Source organism: Bactrocera tryoni, chromosome 2 (genome assembly GCF_016617805.1).
Source record: "Bactrocera tryoni isolate S06 chromosome 2, CSIRO_BtryS06_freeze2, whole genome shotgun sequence".
NCBI lineage: Eukaryota > Metazoa > Arthropoda > Insecta > Diptera > Tephritidae > Bactrocera > Bactrocera tryoni.
Window position 1 is genome coordinate 21,297,658 of NC_052500.1, and position 19,557 is coordinate 21,317,214.

The window sequence follows — 19,557 nt, forward strand, 5'->3', positions numbered from 1 at the left end:
CTCGAACTGTTCGCCTGCAATGGGTGGTGCTTAGACTCCAAAAACCGCCATTCACTGGGAGGAAGTCGGTGAAGGTGTTGAGGGCTCCACTGTGAATGGCGGTCAGTGCTTGTCGGAAGTTAGCTCCGTCCGAAGTCCGGTCAACGTATTGTTCAATGTCGTCGACGTAATTGAGGAAAGACCTCTTGATGTTCCTAGCAGGCGGTTCCACTCCAAGCAGTTGGCTGCAGGAGTGATTTCTGCGAAAACATCCAAACAGGAACTGCCTGGAGAGGAGTTTATTATGCTCCTTAACGGGGAGCATAATCGTCTCACTATGTAGGTGTTCAATGGGAGACATCAGGAGGCATCCTGTCGTAGTCCGTAGTGCCGTGTTCTGACAAGTCTGAAGCTTCTTCATTTGCGTTCCACTGCATCCAGGCGACGATATTGATGCAGCGTAGTTGAGGACCGACCGGTCGATTGCTTTGTATGTTGCCAACAACGTTTCTTTGTCTTTTCTCGGAGCTCGCGGCTAGCGACTCGCGGTCGATTTTGCAGTTATTGCGGTAATAAGGGTTGTTTCCAAGGCAACGATACCATCAACGAAGAAGAAATTGTGCAAATCGAACCTCTAAATCGTATAGCTGGCATAATTTGCTTACCTAAAGGACTCGGCTTCTCGCCTCTAAACGAACCGTCTTGCAACAGATGCGCAACCGTGTAGAATGCCATATAAATGGTGGAGTCGGAAAGCGATTCAATAAGCCACTGTTGATCCCAGGGCAGCTTAGTGCCCAAACCATATGTGCGCGAGCAGGCGTACTCGTGTAACCAATTCAAGCAAGCTTCGAAATTATTGCGGGCCTCTTCGTGGTAAACTTCCATTTTGCTGAGATTTTTCTTGGCTTGCGCCTGCCATTCGGGTTCACCGTAATTCAGATACCATTGATTGCAGAGCGCAACGACGCACTGATCGCCAGAACGCGAAATAATGGTTTTCTCTGGTTCGTAATAGATTTCTGCTTCATTTGCGGCCACAAGCTTCTTCTGCAAATCTTTTTTAATATCTTGGACTTTGCGTCCGGCAAACTCGCCCACCAAAATCACGCCATCGTAGAAACCTGGAAATATTCCAAATTAATGTCTATTTTTACTGTATATAAGCGTTAAGATAACACAAACCTTTTAAATAACAAAGCTCCTTCGCCTCAGCCAACTTGTCTTTGTCATTTTGCGATTGTATCTTCAGTTTCTCATACGTATAGACAGCGCATGTTTTACCCAAAGTAGGCACCTCTATGATCGGCACTGGCTCAAAAGGCAGCACCATCTCATCGGTAATACCGTACTTTTGACGGAATGCTTCCTTCTTCTGTAAATCCACCAAAGCAGCATAATCGTCAGGTGAATCAGATGGCACGGATGTTACCACGCCAGTGCCTTTGTCTTCTTTAATCGATAACATTGGCAGTGTATAGATGACTTTATGTGATGTCAATGGCGCAGACAGTGGTGTGCCTAGCAGTTCTTGGCCAGTCAGCTCAGCAATCTCTACAACCTTACCTTCTTCGGCGGTGAAACCTTGGTAGGACATATTACGCGCGGCACGACGTGTGCTAATCCACACTTCATTTGTGCGTGAAACTTGCCAAGCAATGTACTTGATGTCGGGATGCAGCCAGCAGTTGGTTTGCCCATACATAGTTTCGGGACGCAGTGTTGCAGCCACCATATAGATGGGCACACTCACAGCACTGAAATTGTGTTTTTTTTGTCATTTTATTTCTTTTTTATATAAAAATTATAACTTAAGTACGTACCTAAGTTTGGCAGGCTTTTCAAGCACTTTCATTTTTATTAAAGTATATTCTTGTGGACCTACACCCTCACCGCTGGAGCGATCATGATCCATGCAAGGCTGGCCATCTTTTGGCGAATAAATAGTGTAACGTTTGCCATACATGATTTTTCCGCGATTTTTCAAATGCAAGAACTGCCAGCGTACAAAAGAATCGAAGAAAGGATTTGCATCAGTCGTGATGAATGTGCGCCTGAAATCCACCTAAAAATGTAAAAATAAATCGTAAATATTTATTTATGCTATAATTGTTATGCCACTTTCACTCACGTGTATTCCCAAATTTTTGAGATCCTTAATGGCCAAAGGTGGAAAATAGTTTAACCAATGTTCGGTGTCAGCAAAACACTTAATCTCCTCGTCAGTCAATCTTAGACTCTGCATAATCTGCCATTGATATTTTGCTGCTGCTGTTTTGGCCACTGCCTTGCTCTTTTTACCTTTCGATTTATCTTTGGGTATATCGCCTTGTGTCGGTTCTTCAACTTCAGCTGGTGTATCATCGGTTGGAAACTTTGGTGGGTAACCAAAATCCTCCATTTCACGTTTTAACTTGTCCGCACATGCTTTGATGGGCATACCAGTACAGTGAAAACCGAATGGCCATAGTACACGCCTTCCTTTCAGCCGATGGTACCGCATAGCAAATTCGGCTTTCGAGAGCGAGAATGTATGACCCAAATGTAGGCGTCCATTCATATAGGGAAAAGGAAATGTTACAAAAAATTTCTCATCCAGACTTTTGCGTGGCTCTATTGGCGCATCCGTTTCATGCACATGCTCATTTTCCCAACGCTGTTGCATCTCACGCTCGATTTGCTGGAGATATTCCACCTTGAAGGTGCCCTTTCTTTCGACATTTGCCTATGATTTAATACAGAATTATAATTTCAAGTGAATAAAACATAAATCACTGGGTTGGCCAAGTAATATTGCATCAGAATGTTTCACGAGTGAGAAAACAAAGTAAACACTCGACGGAAACGTTCTTACACACCGTTGACTGAATATTTCTCTGCGCACATGCAACTTACCATGCTTTTATCGCACAATTTCGTTTATTGAAATACAATAAATATATTCAAATGCCCGATAATAATATAAAACCTGAGCGATTAAACAAAACTGCAACGTGTTCCCGGCAGCAGTTGGTGCAAAAAAAATTATATTTGACAGCCAGACGGTACATGGAAATAGTTGGCAACGCGGGTTGAGGATGGAGTAAATGTGGAATTTTTTAACTGATTTATTAACATTTTGATAAAATTGTACCGAAATTAGATTTTCAGGCCAGTTCTTTTCCTTAATTTTTTTTTAAGTAGGTTTGTGAAATAATGCATGTATTATTCAATTATTTTAATTGTATGAATGGAAAATTTCCTTATTCGACATTGTTGACAGGTTCGTAGCAGGTGTAGTTTCGAATTTCGAACTGCGCTGTCATACAACAGCTGATTGTCAATAGTGCGTTTGTAAACGTTTAAGAAAGTGTAAAATTTCGCGCGTGAAAAATTGTACAAAACATTACTAATATAAATTATTATTAATTTGTGTGTTTAAATAAAAATCTGTCAATATGTCGTATATGCTACCACATTTACACAATGGGTGGCAAGTAGATCAGGCCATCCTATCTGAGGAAGATCGCGTAGTAGTGAGTGCACTTAGTAGTTTCTAGAAGATTTCGTTACACGGTTTAGTCTACTTCAAATTTTAATCAATTTCTCTTTTTATGCAGGTTATTCGTTTTGGCCACGATTGGGACCCCGCTTGCATGAAAATGGACGAAGTCATGTACAGCATAGCAGAGAAAGTGAAAAATTTTGCTGTAATTTACTTGGTCGACATCACTGAGGTGCCCGACTTTAATAAGATGTATGAATTGTACGACCCGTGCACCGTTATGTTTTTCTTCCGCAATAAACATATCATGATTGATTTGGGCACTGGTAATAACAACAAAATCAATTGGCCACTTGAAGATAAACAGGAAATGATCGATATTGTGGAGACAGTGTATCGTGGTGCACGCAAAGGTCGTGGTCTAGTCGTATCGCCAAAAGACTATTCTACAAAATATAGATATTAAATTTATTAATATAATTAAGCCGCCCATCATCGCATTTATACAACTCATCTCATCTATCAACTAACTAGTTTTATTTAATTAAAAAAATGTCAAAAAGGAAAAAAAACAGCAATTTGTTTTCATGAAATTCTATACAAGTGTGCGTGTGTATCAAATGTTTGCATTGCCAGATTTTTTGCAAGTTTACGTTCATTAATTTAATTATGTGTGCCTGCTGAGAGAAATTGTGTCAAGTTTCAAAGGTAAGTTATTTCATTAATTTATTAATACAAATTATTCGTATGAAATTGAATGCAAACAGAAAACGTTAAGAAATGAATGTGAGCCTCAGAGATTTGTTTAATATTTACGTGAATAAGTGCTTTCCAAGTAGGATTTCGTATAGCAAAATTTAACCTGCGCATAAATAATAGGTAACAGAATCAAACACATTTTTACAATGTATGTATGTAATAGTTTATTCTATCACTTTATTTTATTTTTTTTATTTTAATTAATTTTACCCTTTTTTACTTAAATTTACAGCGCTAACATTTACATAAACTCACTTTTTCAAGTTATTTTGTTATTTATCTTACCGTTACATTTGTTTGCTTTTATTTATAACATTTAACTAAAATTCATAACATCTTTTCGCTAATAACAATTTTAGTTTTCAATAGGATTTCGTTTTACAAACTAATTTCACGTTTCATTGTTTTGTATGCAATACTTATAATTTTAAATAGTTTTTTTCGTTAATTTAATCTAATTTATTATCGTAAAATTAAAGTAATTATTTAACTTTAGAAGTTATAGTTACAAAATCAAGTTAGCATTTAAAATCTTTGACTTTCAGTTGCAATTGCGTAAAAAAAAAAATAATTGAAGTTTAAAAATGAATCATAGTAAGCAAATACTATTTTTTTATAAAATAAAAAATCATATTAATTGCACTATCTAATGAACAAAATTTGTATGCAAAATAGATAAATTTATTTTTCTTGCAAAATAGTTTTTTTTTCCAACGATTTCCTTTTTCCAATTTATTGCATGCATTCGTTTTATTAACGCAATTTAATCGCCAAAATATTTATGTTCATCTAGTAACAGCTTAACCGATGAGCTAATCATATTGTTTTAATATTATTATTTTAATTAACAATTTTCCTCCTTGTGCTCTGCAATTTTCTTCAACTCCTAACGCTATATACTCATATTTTCGGTTTGTTAGACTTCATATCTGTACATAATTATTCATATATATTTTTTTAGTTTAAAGATCTTCAACATATTCCTACTACAATTAATTCAGCTATATTTTTGTAACTACAATACCATCTTTTTATATCAGCTTAACTATAATTTAACTTCTCTTTAATATTTCTAGTTTAAGTTTTTATTTTTTTTAATAATTTGGTAGTAATGATCTTCAGCAATTGTTAAATTACAATCATGTGTAATTGCAACATTATTCCTTGTTTACACTTAAAACACTTTACACATGCATTTATCTATTTAATTTAATTTTTTTTAATATTGCCTATTTTTATTTTATTTTTATTATAATTTTGTTTATATACTTGACATAAATCTAACAGTTATGAAGTAACAATGCTTTCAGCATTCTTTACGTTCCAGATTTTTAGGTTTACATGAGTTTTGTGTGTAATGATGAGTGTGTGTTTGTTTCTATTCTCCCAGCGAAAAAATTTAATTCTTGTGGATATTATATTTAATTTCATAACCAAATAGCAATTAAATATTTATTTGAATATTTAAGAACGTCATCCCGTGTGATGGCCACTTTTCTTTTAGTTTTTTCACGATTTTTTTAGTGAAATGAAAAAACACAGAGTTTTAAAATTTGAAAAAAAATATATATATAGTATGTTAACTAAGCCTTTAGCTGTAATTATGATTAATTTTTAAGTAAAAATACTTTGTTAATTGCGAGATTTATCGCTCCAATAGCACTCATGAAGACAATAGGCAGACTAATGCCGTCCATGAATCTAGCAGACTGGCTAACCTAAAATCAAAAACACAAATTGTATGTTACTCTGTAGGTAGATGGCTAAAGCCGGAACTAGTAATCTTTAAAAAACTTAAAAATTCACTTTTTTCAACTCAGTGTCTCTTAGTCCAATATAATCGGATTAAATCGACGAAAAAACCACGTGGGGTCGGATGAATCCGTTAGATGTTGTTGTTGTAGCGCGGACGTAAACCCTGTTTAGGGGGAACTGCAAAAACTACACTATGATCGAAGTCACTTAGCGGTAGGTATAGGAAACGGGCTGTTTCGCCCAAGTCAGAGCGAGGGGAGTGTTAAGTGAGAGGGTTTAGCGGGGCATGCAAAGAGGTGGTTTGTGTCATGCGCGGCCTCTTTGCACTAAGGACATATATTTTATATATCGGGGTCTATTTGGCGTTGCCGCGTGAAACCAGAATGACTTCCAGAACGAAGTTGCGTTGAAGTCATTCTATTTTCAAGCGGCAACGCAAGCACACGATCTGCGATAGCTGGTGTTTCGATTCCAATAACGGCATTTGAAGAGTTGTTGTTGTGGTTGTTGTAACGGGTATCTAATTTCGGTTAGGATGGCAAACAATTCCTACAACAGTCACCGGCTAATGCTATTTCGGAGATCTAACCTCCTTAAGATCGGCAAGTCTTGGCTTAAGTTTGTCGTCACTGGAGCCATTCCTTGCAGATTAAGCAGTAGGGTTGCTCCGTATCCTCCTGACTCGTGCTGGCATTGAATCCAAGACGGGCCCGTAGGAATTTTCCTGCTTCGTTTGCGCTAAAAGGCTCCATCCAAACTCCACCTCGGTCAGGTGTAACACATGCAATGGATGGAGCCATCTTAAGATCTGATCTACCCTTAATACACACAGGGAGTGGACAACTAGTTATTTGGCCCCTTGATGCCAACGCACTTCTGCGACCTTGGCCTCTACGGCTATGAAACCTGCAGGAGGAGACCAAAAAGGCCACATGACTCCCATTCTGATTAGTCCAAGCTCTGTATCTTCTTCAGGTGCGTTCTGCTGCACTAAAACTACCATAGGAAGGCTGCATAATTAATGACAGCCCGACCGATTGTCTTGTGAGTGTCCAACAACGTTTCTTTGTCCTTACCCAAGGTGCTACTGGTTAGTGATCGGTTTTTTGTTAATAATCGCAGTCGTATGCGGAGGAGTACTTAACAGCCGTAATTTTGGCTTTGCTGACTGTCGAGTTTTTAGTTACTTATCCAATTTGTATTGCTACATCCAGTTGGGGAATGTGATCGCTGTGGATTTAGCAAGGTAGCTTTAAGGTTCCTTGAAGTGGATAAACGTAAAACCACGATACTTGCAACATCCAAAAAAGCGTCGGAGACGTTATAAAATATATATAAATGATCAGAGTGACAAGCTGAGTCGATTAAGTACCGTCTATTTGTCGGTTGTTTTTGTTGTTTTAACGGTTATCAATCCCCATTAGGATGATAAGGGTTATCTAGGTTGTCGTCGAAGTCATCTAGCGGGAGGCCCAAGAGTCTATCTGTCGGTCTTTCTGTCCGTCTGTATATACGCGAACTGAAACTTCAGTTTTTGAGATATCGCTTTGAATTTTTGTACACGTCCTTCTCTCAGCAAGAAGCTGCTCATTTATTGAAACCGCCGATATCGGACAACTATAGCATCTCGCTGCCATATAAACTGAACGATCAAAGTCAAGTCCTTGTATGGACAACTCTTTTATTTGTCAAGGTATCTTCACGCAATTTGGCAGAGATTATAAACGAGGGCAGCCTTACAACCTCTGAACAAATGGCTCAAATCGGACCACTATAGCTTATAGCTACCATACAAAATAACCGATCAAAATCAGAATAAAGTTCTTTTTATACCCTTTTATGCCATAAAAATGCACCTCTAACGGATATTATAGCTTCGGTGCAGCCGAAGTCAACGTTTTTTCTCGTTTTGTTTTAAATTCGCTGGAAAAATGTACTTATGTGCATGTATGTGTGTATAGTTTTCATACAAATTACAAGTGCGTACATATGTATGTGTGATTAGCACGGTATAAAAGGCTTATTTTAGATAAATATATATTGTGTGTTGGTATGTTTGCACGCATCTAATAGGAAAATGATATATTTTTATACATACATATTTATATGCTCACTTTATTACTGTATATTCGTAACATGAAGGTACCAGTGTATTTGACTTCGAGTACTAGCTCATATATGATTAAAATGTATGTATGTATGTAGGTATAAAATATGGTTTTCTATGCATAAATATAGTAAATACACATGTAATATGAAATTTCATAGAAAAATACGAGAGATGATTACGCGATTTTGTTGTTGTACGAAATCTAATCAGTGTTTTTTGGTTGTCATAGATTTTTTATTGTTATCTATGATTTATCTATGAGTATTGATGTTTGGTTTTGCTTGTATGTGCTATACATACATATGTATATATGAATATAGCGTAAATGTATATGCACGCCACTCTTTTATTAGGTGGGCTAAACTAGGAATAGGTCTATACAAAGTATAAAGTATACTAACTATTATATAACACACGGTACACATGGAGTATATATGTATGTACATAAATTAATTTTTGCAATTATGTATGTATGTATGTGTGGCTGTAGCTAGCACATATGTATGTAGATTTGTGTGTATGTCATTTGGTTTGGCGCGGAAGCACAAACAACAAACACAGTAGCTCACTATTTTGCATAAACTCGTTTTATGCTCCTCTTCGTATATACAGTTATGTTATATTATATGATATTTCTGCAATTATTACTGCTTTGTATTGCTATTTTTTATTATAACCTTTATTTGTTTTATAAAAAATGTATTTATTTTTATTTTTTTTACTATTTTTTTTTTCTTCGTATAATTTGGGTTACATTCGTGCAATCTCTACTTAAATTACTTAATTAGCTAAAATTACATACATATGCATGACATAAGTCACATTTTTGCGCTCTAATTGATTTTATAGATTTTTTTTGTTTTTTTTTATTTTAATTTTTATTTATTTTTTGGTTTTGTTCTCAGGTATATGCACTTTGGGTGGGTTTGAAGGAAGGCATGAAGAGAAGTCCTAATTGTTTCTATTCGCACATGACACACATACATATATATATGTTTTTTTGTTATTCTATTACACTAAACACTTGCTGTGAAGTCGAAACAAATACATACGTAATTTTCGTTTAATTGAAACTAAAACAGAAATTCATAAACAAAAACTGAAACCTTTCGAAAATGTGCGTATGTCAACTTTTAGGCACACGTTTGCTACATTTACATACATATAAATAAATATTAGTTTCAATGCTTTCTGAAACACATTTCTCACATTTAGCAGCTATTTTGCTATACGCTACCGCTAAAGTAGTTGTAGTTGTAATAGTAAAGTATTGACAAACAAATATTTTTGAAGTTTTATCAGTAGTGAAGTAATTCTACATGCTAATAGTCCCTAAAGTTGTTGCATTTTCTTTTGGTTTTACAGTATTTCTTATTACTAAGTCTATGAACGTTTATTTTTTAGTGTTTTTTGTGAGGAAAATCTGTGAACTTAATATGTAATATGGAAATTTTGAATAAATTTTTTATGTTTTGCCAAAAAAAAAACTGCTAAACAACCGATATGTACCATGAACTGCTTTGCAAGATCGTGTTTTGTAAAAATAGCGGGAAGTTCTTGATTAACTTGATGGCATTATTTTCTATTCGGCGAAGAAAACTGACAAAACTTACAATTTTTGAGGTTATGAACTTATCTATCCAGCATTTGTTGTTGTTGTTGTTGTTGTAGCGGCAGAATTCTACCGAGTTGACAGTCTTTGGCCGGATAAAAATTCGGTTCCGTTCCGATTACGTAGACCCGACTGTCGTTGTAACGGCTGTCCACCATTTTCCGACTAATTTGCTTGCACTAAACTTTCTAGTTCTTTTTCGGCTAGGCAAGCTCTATAATTTAAAATTTTTGAGGCTATGAACTTATCTATCCATCATTTCTCGACTAACTTGTTTGCACTAATATCTCTGGTCTCTCATTATTTTCTATAAGGACCGTTAAAATTTTAAAATTTTTCAGCTATCCATTATTCTTAAGCCTTCATGACGTTGCACCAAAATAACTAGGCTTTAATTTTCGGGAAATTCTAGCTATTCTGTATAAAAATATATTAAACGAAAAAAAAAACTTTTTTGAACATCGCAAGTATAGTAACCGATATTATGTCTGGTATAGTAACCGATATTATGTCTGGTATAATAACCGATATTATGTATGGTATAGTAACCGATAGTGAACCTTACTCCAACATTTTTTACAATGTTGTAAACTGCCTTTAATAGTATTATGAAAACATCGCATATAATGTATGTTGTATACTTAGGTCAGTAGCCTTACGCAATACAAAAAGCTGATGTAGCAGCCAACGCAACAAACGAACAATTATTCACTCGTTTGCCTTACATAATTCGAGTGTAAATACCTTGAAATAAGTAAACCTCAGAATCCTACGAGGAAAAAAATTAAAAAAAAGTTGTACACTCGTTTTTCTTCCACAGCTTGTTGCCACAGCAAAATGCCGTTAAAAAGTCACTCAAATCGTTTCAAGATGTTTGTATTTGAAAATAATCATCATTCAAAAGAATTCCTAAAAAAAAAAATAATTCCATAAAAAGGCTCTACCACAGTAATTGGCACACAAACAAATTAAGATATTTCGTTAGGCTTATTCCGTCGTAAAACATTGTTATTTACAGTTTATCTAGACTTGTACTAGTCTTCTTCGTCTCACCACTTTGTCGGTTATCATAATCGCCTTTCTTGTCAAGCGTTTTATTTGTCATGTCACAAAAAAAAATGGTCCAAATGAATTCAATGTGCGCTTCTCTTGGTCTTAACTCATAAAAATGGATTTATGCCAGTTAGTTGTTCGATTCACAACTCTCAAAAGCTTGTCGAGTAAAGGCATTTATATTGGAGAGTAAGGAGACATAGCACATAACCCAACTGAAGGCTTTAACTCGATAATAGTTTAGTGAAAACCGCTTAAAGTTTTTAACGTTGTAGAGTATATAAAAATACTAATTCAAGTACGGGTGACGCCGACAAGTCGCTGAGGGCCATATTTAGGGAATATGCCTAAAACCTTTCAAATAAGTCATCCGAAGGCTGTATCTGGTTAGCTTTGTGAAAATCTCATTTGGCTTTTTGTAGTCCGCCTGTGCTGTTTGAAATAAAACCAATGCAAAAGCTCTAAAGTGTTCAAAAGCTCATAATTATGTCATGAGTCGTACGAATAGCCATTCCATACTCAAATATTAATATTCAGAAATCTGTATAGTACTTCAAAATTTTTTTAAAATAAAATGTCGGGGAAAATCTTCGTCCCTATCGTACCCTGGCCATTGCTTTTCTGGTTATATGGTGGTTTCCATGGTATACCTGGAAGTATTTGTGTTCGATCCGCTTAAATTAGTAGCCCGGAGGCTCACCAACAGCCTGGACGAGTCGACTGTTTTATCTGTGATCAACCGAGGACTGATATGACCAGAACTTAGGTAGACTTTAGCTTCTGTCCCCACTACAGTCGGGATCATGCGTAATGCTTTTCACACCAAAGACTGTCTAATCCGTCGAATTTCTCAAAATTATCTGAAAATTGTTTTATGTTACTACCAAAACAATAGTCAAAATAATAGGTAGTCAATGTATGTATGTATATTTTTTTGTAGAAAGAGAAAAACACAGTATAAAGACTACTGTTGAATGAGCATGTTCAGACCAGCTTCAAACACAAACGCTATAGTATGGTGAAACTTAGATCTTGGAAGATCTGCCTAATGCTCGAATAGCTAACACTCAATCAATCTTACGGTAGTTGGTATTTAGCGCTAATGCATTGGTGCTCCAAAATTCGGCCTAAGGGTTTAATTAGGTCCATTTGTGAATTAAAAAAAATCGATTTTTTAGCATATTCCTTGCTTTGTTTGAGATTATTCTCCGAAATTTTGTAGTTGGTTCGCTAAGTAGTTTCGGAGATATGAGTGTACTTGTAAGTTTCAATTAAACTTTGTGGGAGCCGATTCCAAAACTTTAAATGTTTTTTGCTCGAAACGCAGTTTTCCTTTCAGAGACGGTGAGGAAAATTTCTCTAAAGCTTTCGGACCGATTAACTCGATCTTTTCGAACAACATTATAAATATATCTAATGTTAGTCAGTTTATGAGAGTTTAATAATATTTTTGAATTTTTTGTCCACTCAATTTTGTCACAGAACACTACTTTTTTTTTTTGAAAGTTGTCATTTTGTTTAAAATCGACTAGCCTTTTGGTCTTTATCATCATCTATAGTGTTAATAACTTTTTTTAGTGTTTGAATTTGAAATAATTTTAGGCAGAAAAATTTACCACACCGCCAGACACTTGTTTTGGAAGTTCTCTTGGAGATCGGTTACAGGTTCAAGGGAACCGCCAGACTCTTGTTTTGGAAGTTGTCATGAATATCGGGTACAGGTTCAAGGGAATCCACAATTTTGCAAAAACCGATTTTGCGTAATAAAATGTCTCTTCAAGGAAAAAAAACACAGCAAACGCGTTTTTTGCCTTGCAAGTTAATATAACCCCTTGACCTACACCGTCGTTCAAATTTAGTCGGATCCTTGAGGCGTAGGCATTGATATTCACACCTACACACTACTTACTACCGTGGGGAAAAAATAGTGAGACTTTTTAATTTAAATTTCGCGCGAAAACCCATTCGTCGAAGTTTTTATTCACACATCTGTGCCAAATTTCACATTAAAATAATAATTAGTGTTTAGTATACGCTTGTCTGTCTGAAGTACTTAAAGTAAATTTGGCACTTTTAACGATGAGAAAAATTATTTAACAACGTACTTATATTAAATTTTATATGCGGAGTCAAATTTGTGGTGCCGAAACGTACAAAATATTGGAGAAGGCCTACGGCAAGTGTTTTTCATTGGTACAAATTATTCAAAGAGGGTCGAGAACGGCGATCAACACAAACTAATGATCAACATGTCAATAAAATAAAGGAAATGGTGCTTGAGAACCGGCGCCTAACAGTCAGAGATCTTACTGGCATCGTTTGAATATCGGAAGTTTCAGTGAAAACCATTTTGGAAGATTATTTGGGCCTAAGTCTCTGAAAACACGATCGGTTAAAAAATCACAAATTTTTTCGAAAAACAGCGTCGAGTTAACGTCTGTGAAATAATGATTTCCGTATTATTAATGGCGATGAGTCTTGGATCTATGCTTACGACCCGGAAACAGACGATCAATCGGCCGAATATCGTGGCAAAGGTGAGCCAAAGCAGAAAAAACACGTCAAAGAAAGTCAAAAATCAAAGTTATGTTGACAGTTTTCTTCGATTATCGAGGCGTGGTGCAGTGCGAATTCCTTCCAACCGACCAAATCTTCAACCAGGAGTACTTTTAGAGTGTAATGCGTCGTTTGCGCGAAGCTATTCGTAAAAAGAGGTCAGAATTATTGGCCGACAACTATTGCTTTTTGTACCGCGATAATGCCCCGTCGCATACTGCACTGACTCTTCGTGAGTTTTTCGTCAAATTTTCAAACGATGTCATGCCACAACCACTGTATTCGCCTGACTGAGATCCGTATGACTTTCGGCTGTTCAGTAAAGTCAAATGAACGCGCCGGAGAAACCGTTTTGAATACATTCAACGTGAATTGCTACGCGCATTGAAGGCTATTAAGGAAATTGACTTTAAGAACAGTTTCGAGGATTGGAAAAAGCGTTGGCTCAAGTTTATTGGGGCCAAGTGGGATTACTTTGAGGGGCACGACATAGATTTTGAAGAATAAATTAAGAATTTTAAAATAATGAACCAAGTCTTACTATTTTTTGCTCATAGTAGTAGGCAGTCTTGCATCTTTAATTACGGTTCACAAAGGTTGTATTATAATTATTTCCAAGCCAACATTATTCAATATTAAATTAACAAAATAAATATGTATTTTAATTTCTATGTTCCCCACTGTAAATTAAATTTTTTTTATTATATGCAACTAAGGAAGAAAGTTAAGGCCATTTTCAAGTTCATTAAATATACCATTTCCTAGTGTGAAGTCTATTCGCTCGAGTTCCGATTCGCTCCTCAATTTAAAGTAAACGTTAAAGCTTATGAATTACTAGATAACTATATATTTATGAAAGTGTTTTTTGTTTTTCTTTTAATTTCATAAAGTATGTATGTATGTATGCAGTTATTTACTATCAAATACGCGTACATATAACAATTTGAATCGCATAAATTACGCACGAAATGCTTTTAAGTTCACCCGTTTCCGTGTTGTGATTTGTATTCTTCACTTATAAATATAAATATTCTCATTTACATAATTTGTATGCTAAATCTCTTAGTTTACAATTATAGTTCATTAGTTTTGTTTTCGTTTTTGAGTTCCTTATTTTTGTTTTTGGTTTTTTGGTTTTTGGTTTCTGCAAAATCTGATACATACTAAGCTCCTGTAAAAAGTTATTGTGCCAACTTTGTGTCACACAACAGCAAATGCAATTCCTTAGCGGGGCAGTCGAAGAGCTCATCGTGGATCCAACGATGCTTTGCACTATCCAAACTGCAGTCTTTCGTCTATACTATTTTTTACGCCACACCTGCGTTGCTTTTTTCAACTCTTTGCTACTTGTAACACTCCTTGAACTGTGAGTACCATATTCGTAGTCACTTTGAGCCCGGTTTGTTCAACCCATCTTATAGCTGGTACGTTTTGCTTTGGTTCCTAGCTAGAACAGTGTTTCCTTCGACCATTTGCGACTGTTTCTTGTCAGACTGGGTTCGCGTGAACCTTCACTCTTACTTTGCGCACGTTGTGCATTCCCTTCCGACGCAGACGAACTTTCCGAGCTCTCATCGGTAGGTAACTTTATTAGCGGCAGTTCCAGCATAACCGAACGACATGAACGATCTTCACTATCTCGCGTATTTATGTTGGACGCGCTCAAATTAGTAGCGCTGCGACTCACCAACAGGCTGGGCGAGTCCACTGTTTTATCTGCGATTGTTGTAGAACTGGTTCCGGCACCGGAACCGCGTAGGATGAGGTTTTTCAGCGATGCTGGCATGCAAATTATTGGTTGTCGCGTTGTTGAAGTGATAATCAACGAGTCGGAGACCGAGGAGGCACAAGAGTCATCATAGAGTCTGGAGCATGGCAGTTGTGGTTGTGTTTTGTTCGTTTGATTTTTCAAAGCCTTTTGTTTTTCTGTAGTATAGAGCTGGTGGTGAACGTTAGCGCTTGTGCCAGCACTAAGGCTACAGCTCGTTTTGTTATTGTCCGTAAGCGGACTCGAGCGGCCAAAACTGACGACCGTATTTAAGCTGCTGTTTTGTGTCAGAGTCGCCGAGCCACCGCCACCGCCGGTGCCGCCACCACCACCACTGCCGCTGCCACTACCGCTCGGTCCCTGTGCGCCAGCATTACCACCGCAGAGTTCCGTATTCAAAGTAGAGCAGGTGTCATCCTCAGTTGTGGCTGTAGTTGTTGTGGTGGTCGGCAGACTTTGCGGATCGCTATACTGTTGCAGCAATTGTGCGCGTCGCAGATGTGTGGGTGAGCTGCTGGTGCAAATAATCGAACCGAAGTGCGTCTCCAGCGGCACCGTTTCAGCGATGGTAGTCGGTGTTTGGCTACCGCTGCCAGTGTGTTGGAACTCTTTGAGCTGATGGCCGATCAAAGCTACACGATCACTGGAAGAAACGCTGATTGTGCGATGGCGTTGCAGCAGTGGACGTCGTGCCCGTGATAGTTTCGTGCCAGCGACACCGGCATTGCTAGCAGCGCCCAGACTATAACGTTTTTCGATGGGATACTTGAGTGGCTGCGGTCGCGTATGCACAGTTGCCGTTGCCTCGGCATTGTTGCTGCCGGTGGTATCTTGTGTTACAACAAGCGCAACATTCTCGCGCATACTAGTAGGATCATGTTCACCGAAACTAACCTCATCACTGTCACTGCTCAACTGCTGCATATCCTCATCGGTGTCTGCCACACTATCCAGGAAAACTGAGTCCTCGTCAACGGAACGCGCTTCCGAGTCTTGATACTCTAATGACGAGATTTTAAAGGAACTAAGCGAAGCGAGCGGTGCTCGCCTTTCTACATTGAAAAGTGCTTTCGCTGATATGGTGCCCAAACTGCCGCTGCCATTCAGTCTATCCAAACTAATGGGTGTACTATCGATGCTGATGCTACTGGAGTTGGCGGTTACAACGGCGGCAGCCGCTATGGCCGCAGCGGTACTGGAATATGAAAAATTATTATTATTGTGCTCTGGTATGGGCGGCGGCGTCATCTCTTCTGTCGGATAGGTGAGACGTTGCAGTTCAACTACCGTGACCTTGCCGCGCAGACTACCACGGGAATCTTCCGTCGGCGAATCGCTGTAATGGAATCCGTACTGAGTGCTTGTGGTCGGCGCAGTTTGTAGTGGTGTCTTGTGTGCGGTACCACCAGCATCACTGGAACCAATCGTACCACGCGTTTCGTAATGGGTTTGATTATAAGGATAGATGTCCACCGTGTCGGCGCTTATCGAGTGTATTTCCTGTTTACGTCCTCCCTGTGCACTTTCCGGATCATAATAGGCTATACTGTGCTTGCGTACAATTTTCTGCGTATCTGTTGGAGTACCAGCGCCTCTCACGTCACCAGTAACTACAGTGTTGGTGCTGCCAGTCTTACTCTGTGTTGTGATGGTGGCTACGGGTAAATTGTCCGGCAGTGCTTCAGCGCCTTTGCCAGTCACCTTAGCGCTCGAGGTGGAAGCACCGTTGGCATGCGCCTGTAGTTGTTCATAAAGACTACGCTCCGATGGACAAGGCGAAGGTTTCGGTGTTGGCTGTATGACCTGTATATCGGGGTAATAGTAGTCCCAATTGTCGGTACTCGATGTGCGTGAGGCTGTCGATAGTTTTCGTTGAAGTGTCGGCGGTAGATTGCTCAGCCCTAAGGTAAACGCCGAACAGCGTCGCTCCAAATAAGAGCTTTCAGTACTGCAACATGTCATTGCGCTGCTACGTCGCGAATCTTGTCCCTGTAGATGAAAGTTTGTTGGTTCATTAAGTTCATTTTTGTGGAATGTTTAACTTACCGCAGGCGGTACCTCCAGAAAACCACGTTTACTTTTCGTTGAATCAGTGCGTTGTGGCATATCGGGCAGTTCGTCAAGATGTGTCCCACTACGTGGGTAGTCGGTGCACTCCAATTCATCTTCGGTCTCTATAAAGTAATCATCATTGCCGAAACTGCTGCCCATAGGATAGTTACTCAGTATACGTGACGACTCGGAGCCGCTTTTTCTGCGGCCACCCGTGAAGCTGCCTACACCAGAAGTTGCCGAATAGGAAAAACGCCTAGGTGGCTCCAGCAGGCTGCTGTAGCCACCACCACCTGTAGTTTCGAAAGCAGGAATATCTTTTTTGACTTAATGACCATCTGAAAACTACTTTTTCGAACAGTGAACTTACCCACTGACGAGAAGCGATATCCTCGGTTTAGCATGGGCGGTGCGCTAACATTACCCAATGATAACATTCGTTGTCGCCGATAGAGAATCGCATCATATTCATCCGGGTATATCGACATGCCAGTTGCCACCATCGCCTCCTGAATTTCACGCTCTTCCTCCTCTTGCATACAAACGGCGGCCACAGCAGCCATTTTGGGATCCTAAAACAATATTTGAAATTATATCCACCGGAACCACTTGATGGAAATGAAGATTAGGGTTGCTTAAAGACTTTTGGTGTCATTTCATTTAATATCATTAAATATCATTAAGTTTTTGACCATGATTTTTGGGCTTTAAACTAATCGGAATTTTGTTTAATCTTGAGAAATTCATATATTTTTAAATATTCTTTGTATTCGGAGGTCCGTTGGCCTCATAAGGTATATTTTTAGACGGCCGGGCCTTATGTAAGCTCGGTGAGTATTCTTCAACAACAAGGAGGTGGCTGTGAAATCAGAGTGATGAAGGTCCAATGAACTGTCTGCTCTCCGGTATACCAATTTCCCCCACTGTCCAGATTTCCTTGGGCTGTTTCTATCCTTTGACGGTAACATAAGTCGGTTAGATTTCTTTTTTTTTGGTATGTCGGGCAGTCAAGACTCATACATGCGATCGAGGTTCCAGCTATCCAAATTGGACTCTTTATTCTTTGTCTGAAGTTACCTCGAATTTCTTGTCTTTGGTAGTCCGGGCAATCAAGACTCATATATACCATATAAGAGTCTTTGGTTTCATACCTAAGAGGTCACAAAGCATCTGGGTTTCCGCTGTCCAAATCTGACTCTCTATTCTTTGACTGAGGATACCTTGGATTTCTTGTTTTTGGTAGGCCGTGCAATCAAGACTCATACATGCAATACATGAGAGTCTCTGGTTTCACATCTAAGGGGTCACAAAGCAGCTGGGTTTCAGCTTTCCAAACTCTTTAAAATCTTCACAAAAAAGATCGTTCGAAAGTTCTTCAGAACATTTTTATACAAAAGCTCGTTTGAAAGTTCCTAAGACTTTGAAGCTATATATGACAGGAATCTAGAGTCCACCTCAACTATTAAAAACATCTGACCTCTTGAAGATTGCACTATATTATTCCCATTAATATGATAACCCAACAGACGCTTGTCTTCGCTGAATCTATTTCCAATAACCACAAACCACTACAAACCTTTAACACTTTCATCGTCTCATTGGAACTACTGCGACTCTTCCAGACAATAAGGAACACCATTAAGCCGAAGAAGCCGCTAAGCGTTGCGGCAATACGTACACCAGTCATCACGTCATAAGTGGCATAGAACTCCTCCTGTTCAATTCTTCGCTCGGCCAGACTTTTATTGTGTCGTCCACTGCCCATGAAGATTCTGTGTCGCCCATTGATGCCGTTGAATACGGGAGCGGTACTATGTAAAGTAGATAAATAAATAAATGCAAAGTTGATAAATGTCTCTCTCGTCATATTTACCCAGTCGTTGTATTCGTGACGGCGGGTAAGGCGCTATGCCCATTAGTTGTAAACTGTTTATCGGGTATAGTGCCGTTACTGCGTAGAGGAGGAGTGTCATTAAATGCAGTGAGTGGCATTGCCAGTTTGTCCGACATATCCGTTGCGGCCAAACGTGCTGGCTTACCGCCATAGATAATGTTATTGGCATTCGTTGTGGTTTTTATTGTTGCGCTTGCCGTAGCAGTTGATTTGGAAGCCTTTGAAGTGGAAGAACTCGTTGCTCTAGATGACCTTGAAGTGTCTGTTGATGTTGTTGATGCTACCGACGACGAGGCAACGGCACGTCGTGTAATTTTTGCCATTTCTAAATAGACATGTTCTGTAAGAAGAAAACGGGGAACAGTGTTTAATATGGTAAAATATGTATGTATATACATACATGATATATTGATAAAGGAAAGCCAAATCGAATAAGTGGAAATGAGAACTTCGGAGTAATAGGTTCAAACATTCGCTTCAGAGTTTTTTTAATTAAGTTTCTTTAAATCGGTCATTCCAAACAGCTATTTTAACG

General features: G+C 38.3%; 3 protein-coding genes across 4 annotated transcripts in view; 1 reads left to right on the forward strand and 2 right to left on the reverse strand.

Annotated features, from left to right (window-relative positions):
- LOC120767845 (leucine--tRNA ligase, cytoplasmic) overlaps positions 1-2,987 on the reverse strand; it is a 5,710-nt gene extending 2,723 nt beyond the window's left edge. Inside the window, exons 1-5 of the mRNA XM_040094142.1 lie at positions 2,875-2,987; positions 2,111-2,704; positions 1,803-2,044; positions 1,165-1,736; positions 645-1,103 (exon numbers count right to left, since the gene is read on the reverse strand). Coding sequence (XP_039950076.1) covers positions 645-1,103; positions 1,165-1,736; positions 1,803-2,044; positions 2,111-2,704; positions 2,875-2,877 — 1,870 coding nt within the window. The 5' untranslated portion in view covers positions 2,878-2,987. The remainder of the gene's footprint in view (positions 1-644; positions 1,104-1,164; positions 1,737-1,802; positions 2,045-2,110; positions 2,705-2,874) is intronic.
- A 316-nt stretch (positions 2,988-3,303) lies between these two features.
- On the forward strand, positions 3,304-4,035 carry LOC120767813 (thioredoxin-like protein 4A). Its single transcript, XM_040094092.1, has 2 exons — positions 3,304-3,494; positions 3,579-4,035. The coding sequence occupies exons 1-2, from the start codon at positions 3,417-3,419 to the stop codon at positions 3,927-3,929; spliced, it is 429 nt and encodes a 142-aa protein (XP_039950026.1). The 5' UTR covers positions 3,304-3,416; the 3' UTR covers positions 3,930-4,035.
- Positions 4,036-13,981: 9,946 nt separating this feature from the next.
- On the reverse strand, positions 13,982-19,356 carry LOC120767812 (mucin-5AC). 2 transcript variants are annotated; one of them, XM_040094091.1, is made up of 5 exons: positions 19,002-19,356; positions 18,705-18,939; positions 17,499-17,700; positions 17,123-17,421; positions 13,982-17,065 (listed from the first exon to the last, which is right to left on the reverse strand). In XM_040094091.1, the coding sequence occupies exons 1-5, from the start codon at positions 19,343-19,345 to the stop codon at positions 14,756-14,758; spliced, it is 3,390 nt and encodes a 1,129-aa protein (XP_039950025.1). In that variant the 5' UTR covers positions 19,346-19,356; the 3' UTR covers positions 13,982-14,755. The 2 variants fall into 2 exon arrangements, with proteins under 2 accessions (XP_039950025.1, XP_039950024.1); XM_040094090.1 differs by having other exon boundaries at positions 17,123-17,445.
- Between the last annotated feature and the right edge of the window lie 201 nt (positions 19,357-19,557).

What these genes read in the sequence shown, in the direction of transcription:
- LOC120767813 (XM_040094092.1), top strand. Translation starts at nt 3,417, where the DNA reads ATGTCGTATATGCTACCACATTTACACAATGGGTGGCAAGTAGATCAG. An exon ending in CTGAGGAAGATCGCGTAGTA is followed by an intron (nt 3,495 to 3,578) that starts GTGAGTGCACTT and finishes CTTTTTATGCAG; the next exon opens with GTTATTCGTTTTGGCCACGA.
- LOC120767812 (XM_040094090.1), bottom strand. Translation starts at nt 19,345, where the DNA reads ATGGCAAAAATTACACGACGTGCCGTTGCCTCGTCGTCGGTAGCATCA. An exon ending in GTCACGAATACAACGACTGG is followed by an intron (nt 18,940 to 19,001) that starts GTAAATATGACG and finishes TACTTTACATAG; the next exon opens with TACCGCTCCCGTATTCAACG. An exon ending in TTCTGGAGGTACCGCCTGCG is followed by an intron (nt 17,066 to 17,122) that starts GTAAGTTAAACA and finishes TTTCATCTACAG; the next exon opens with GGACAAGATTCGCGACGTAG.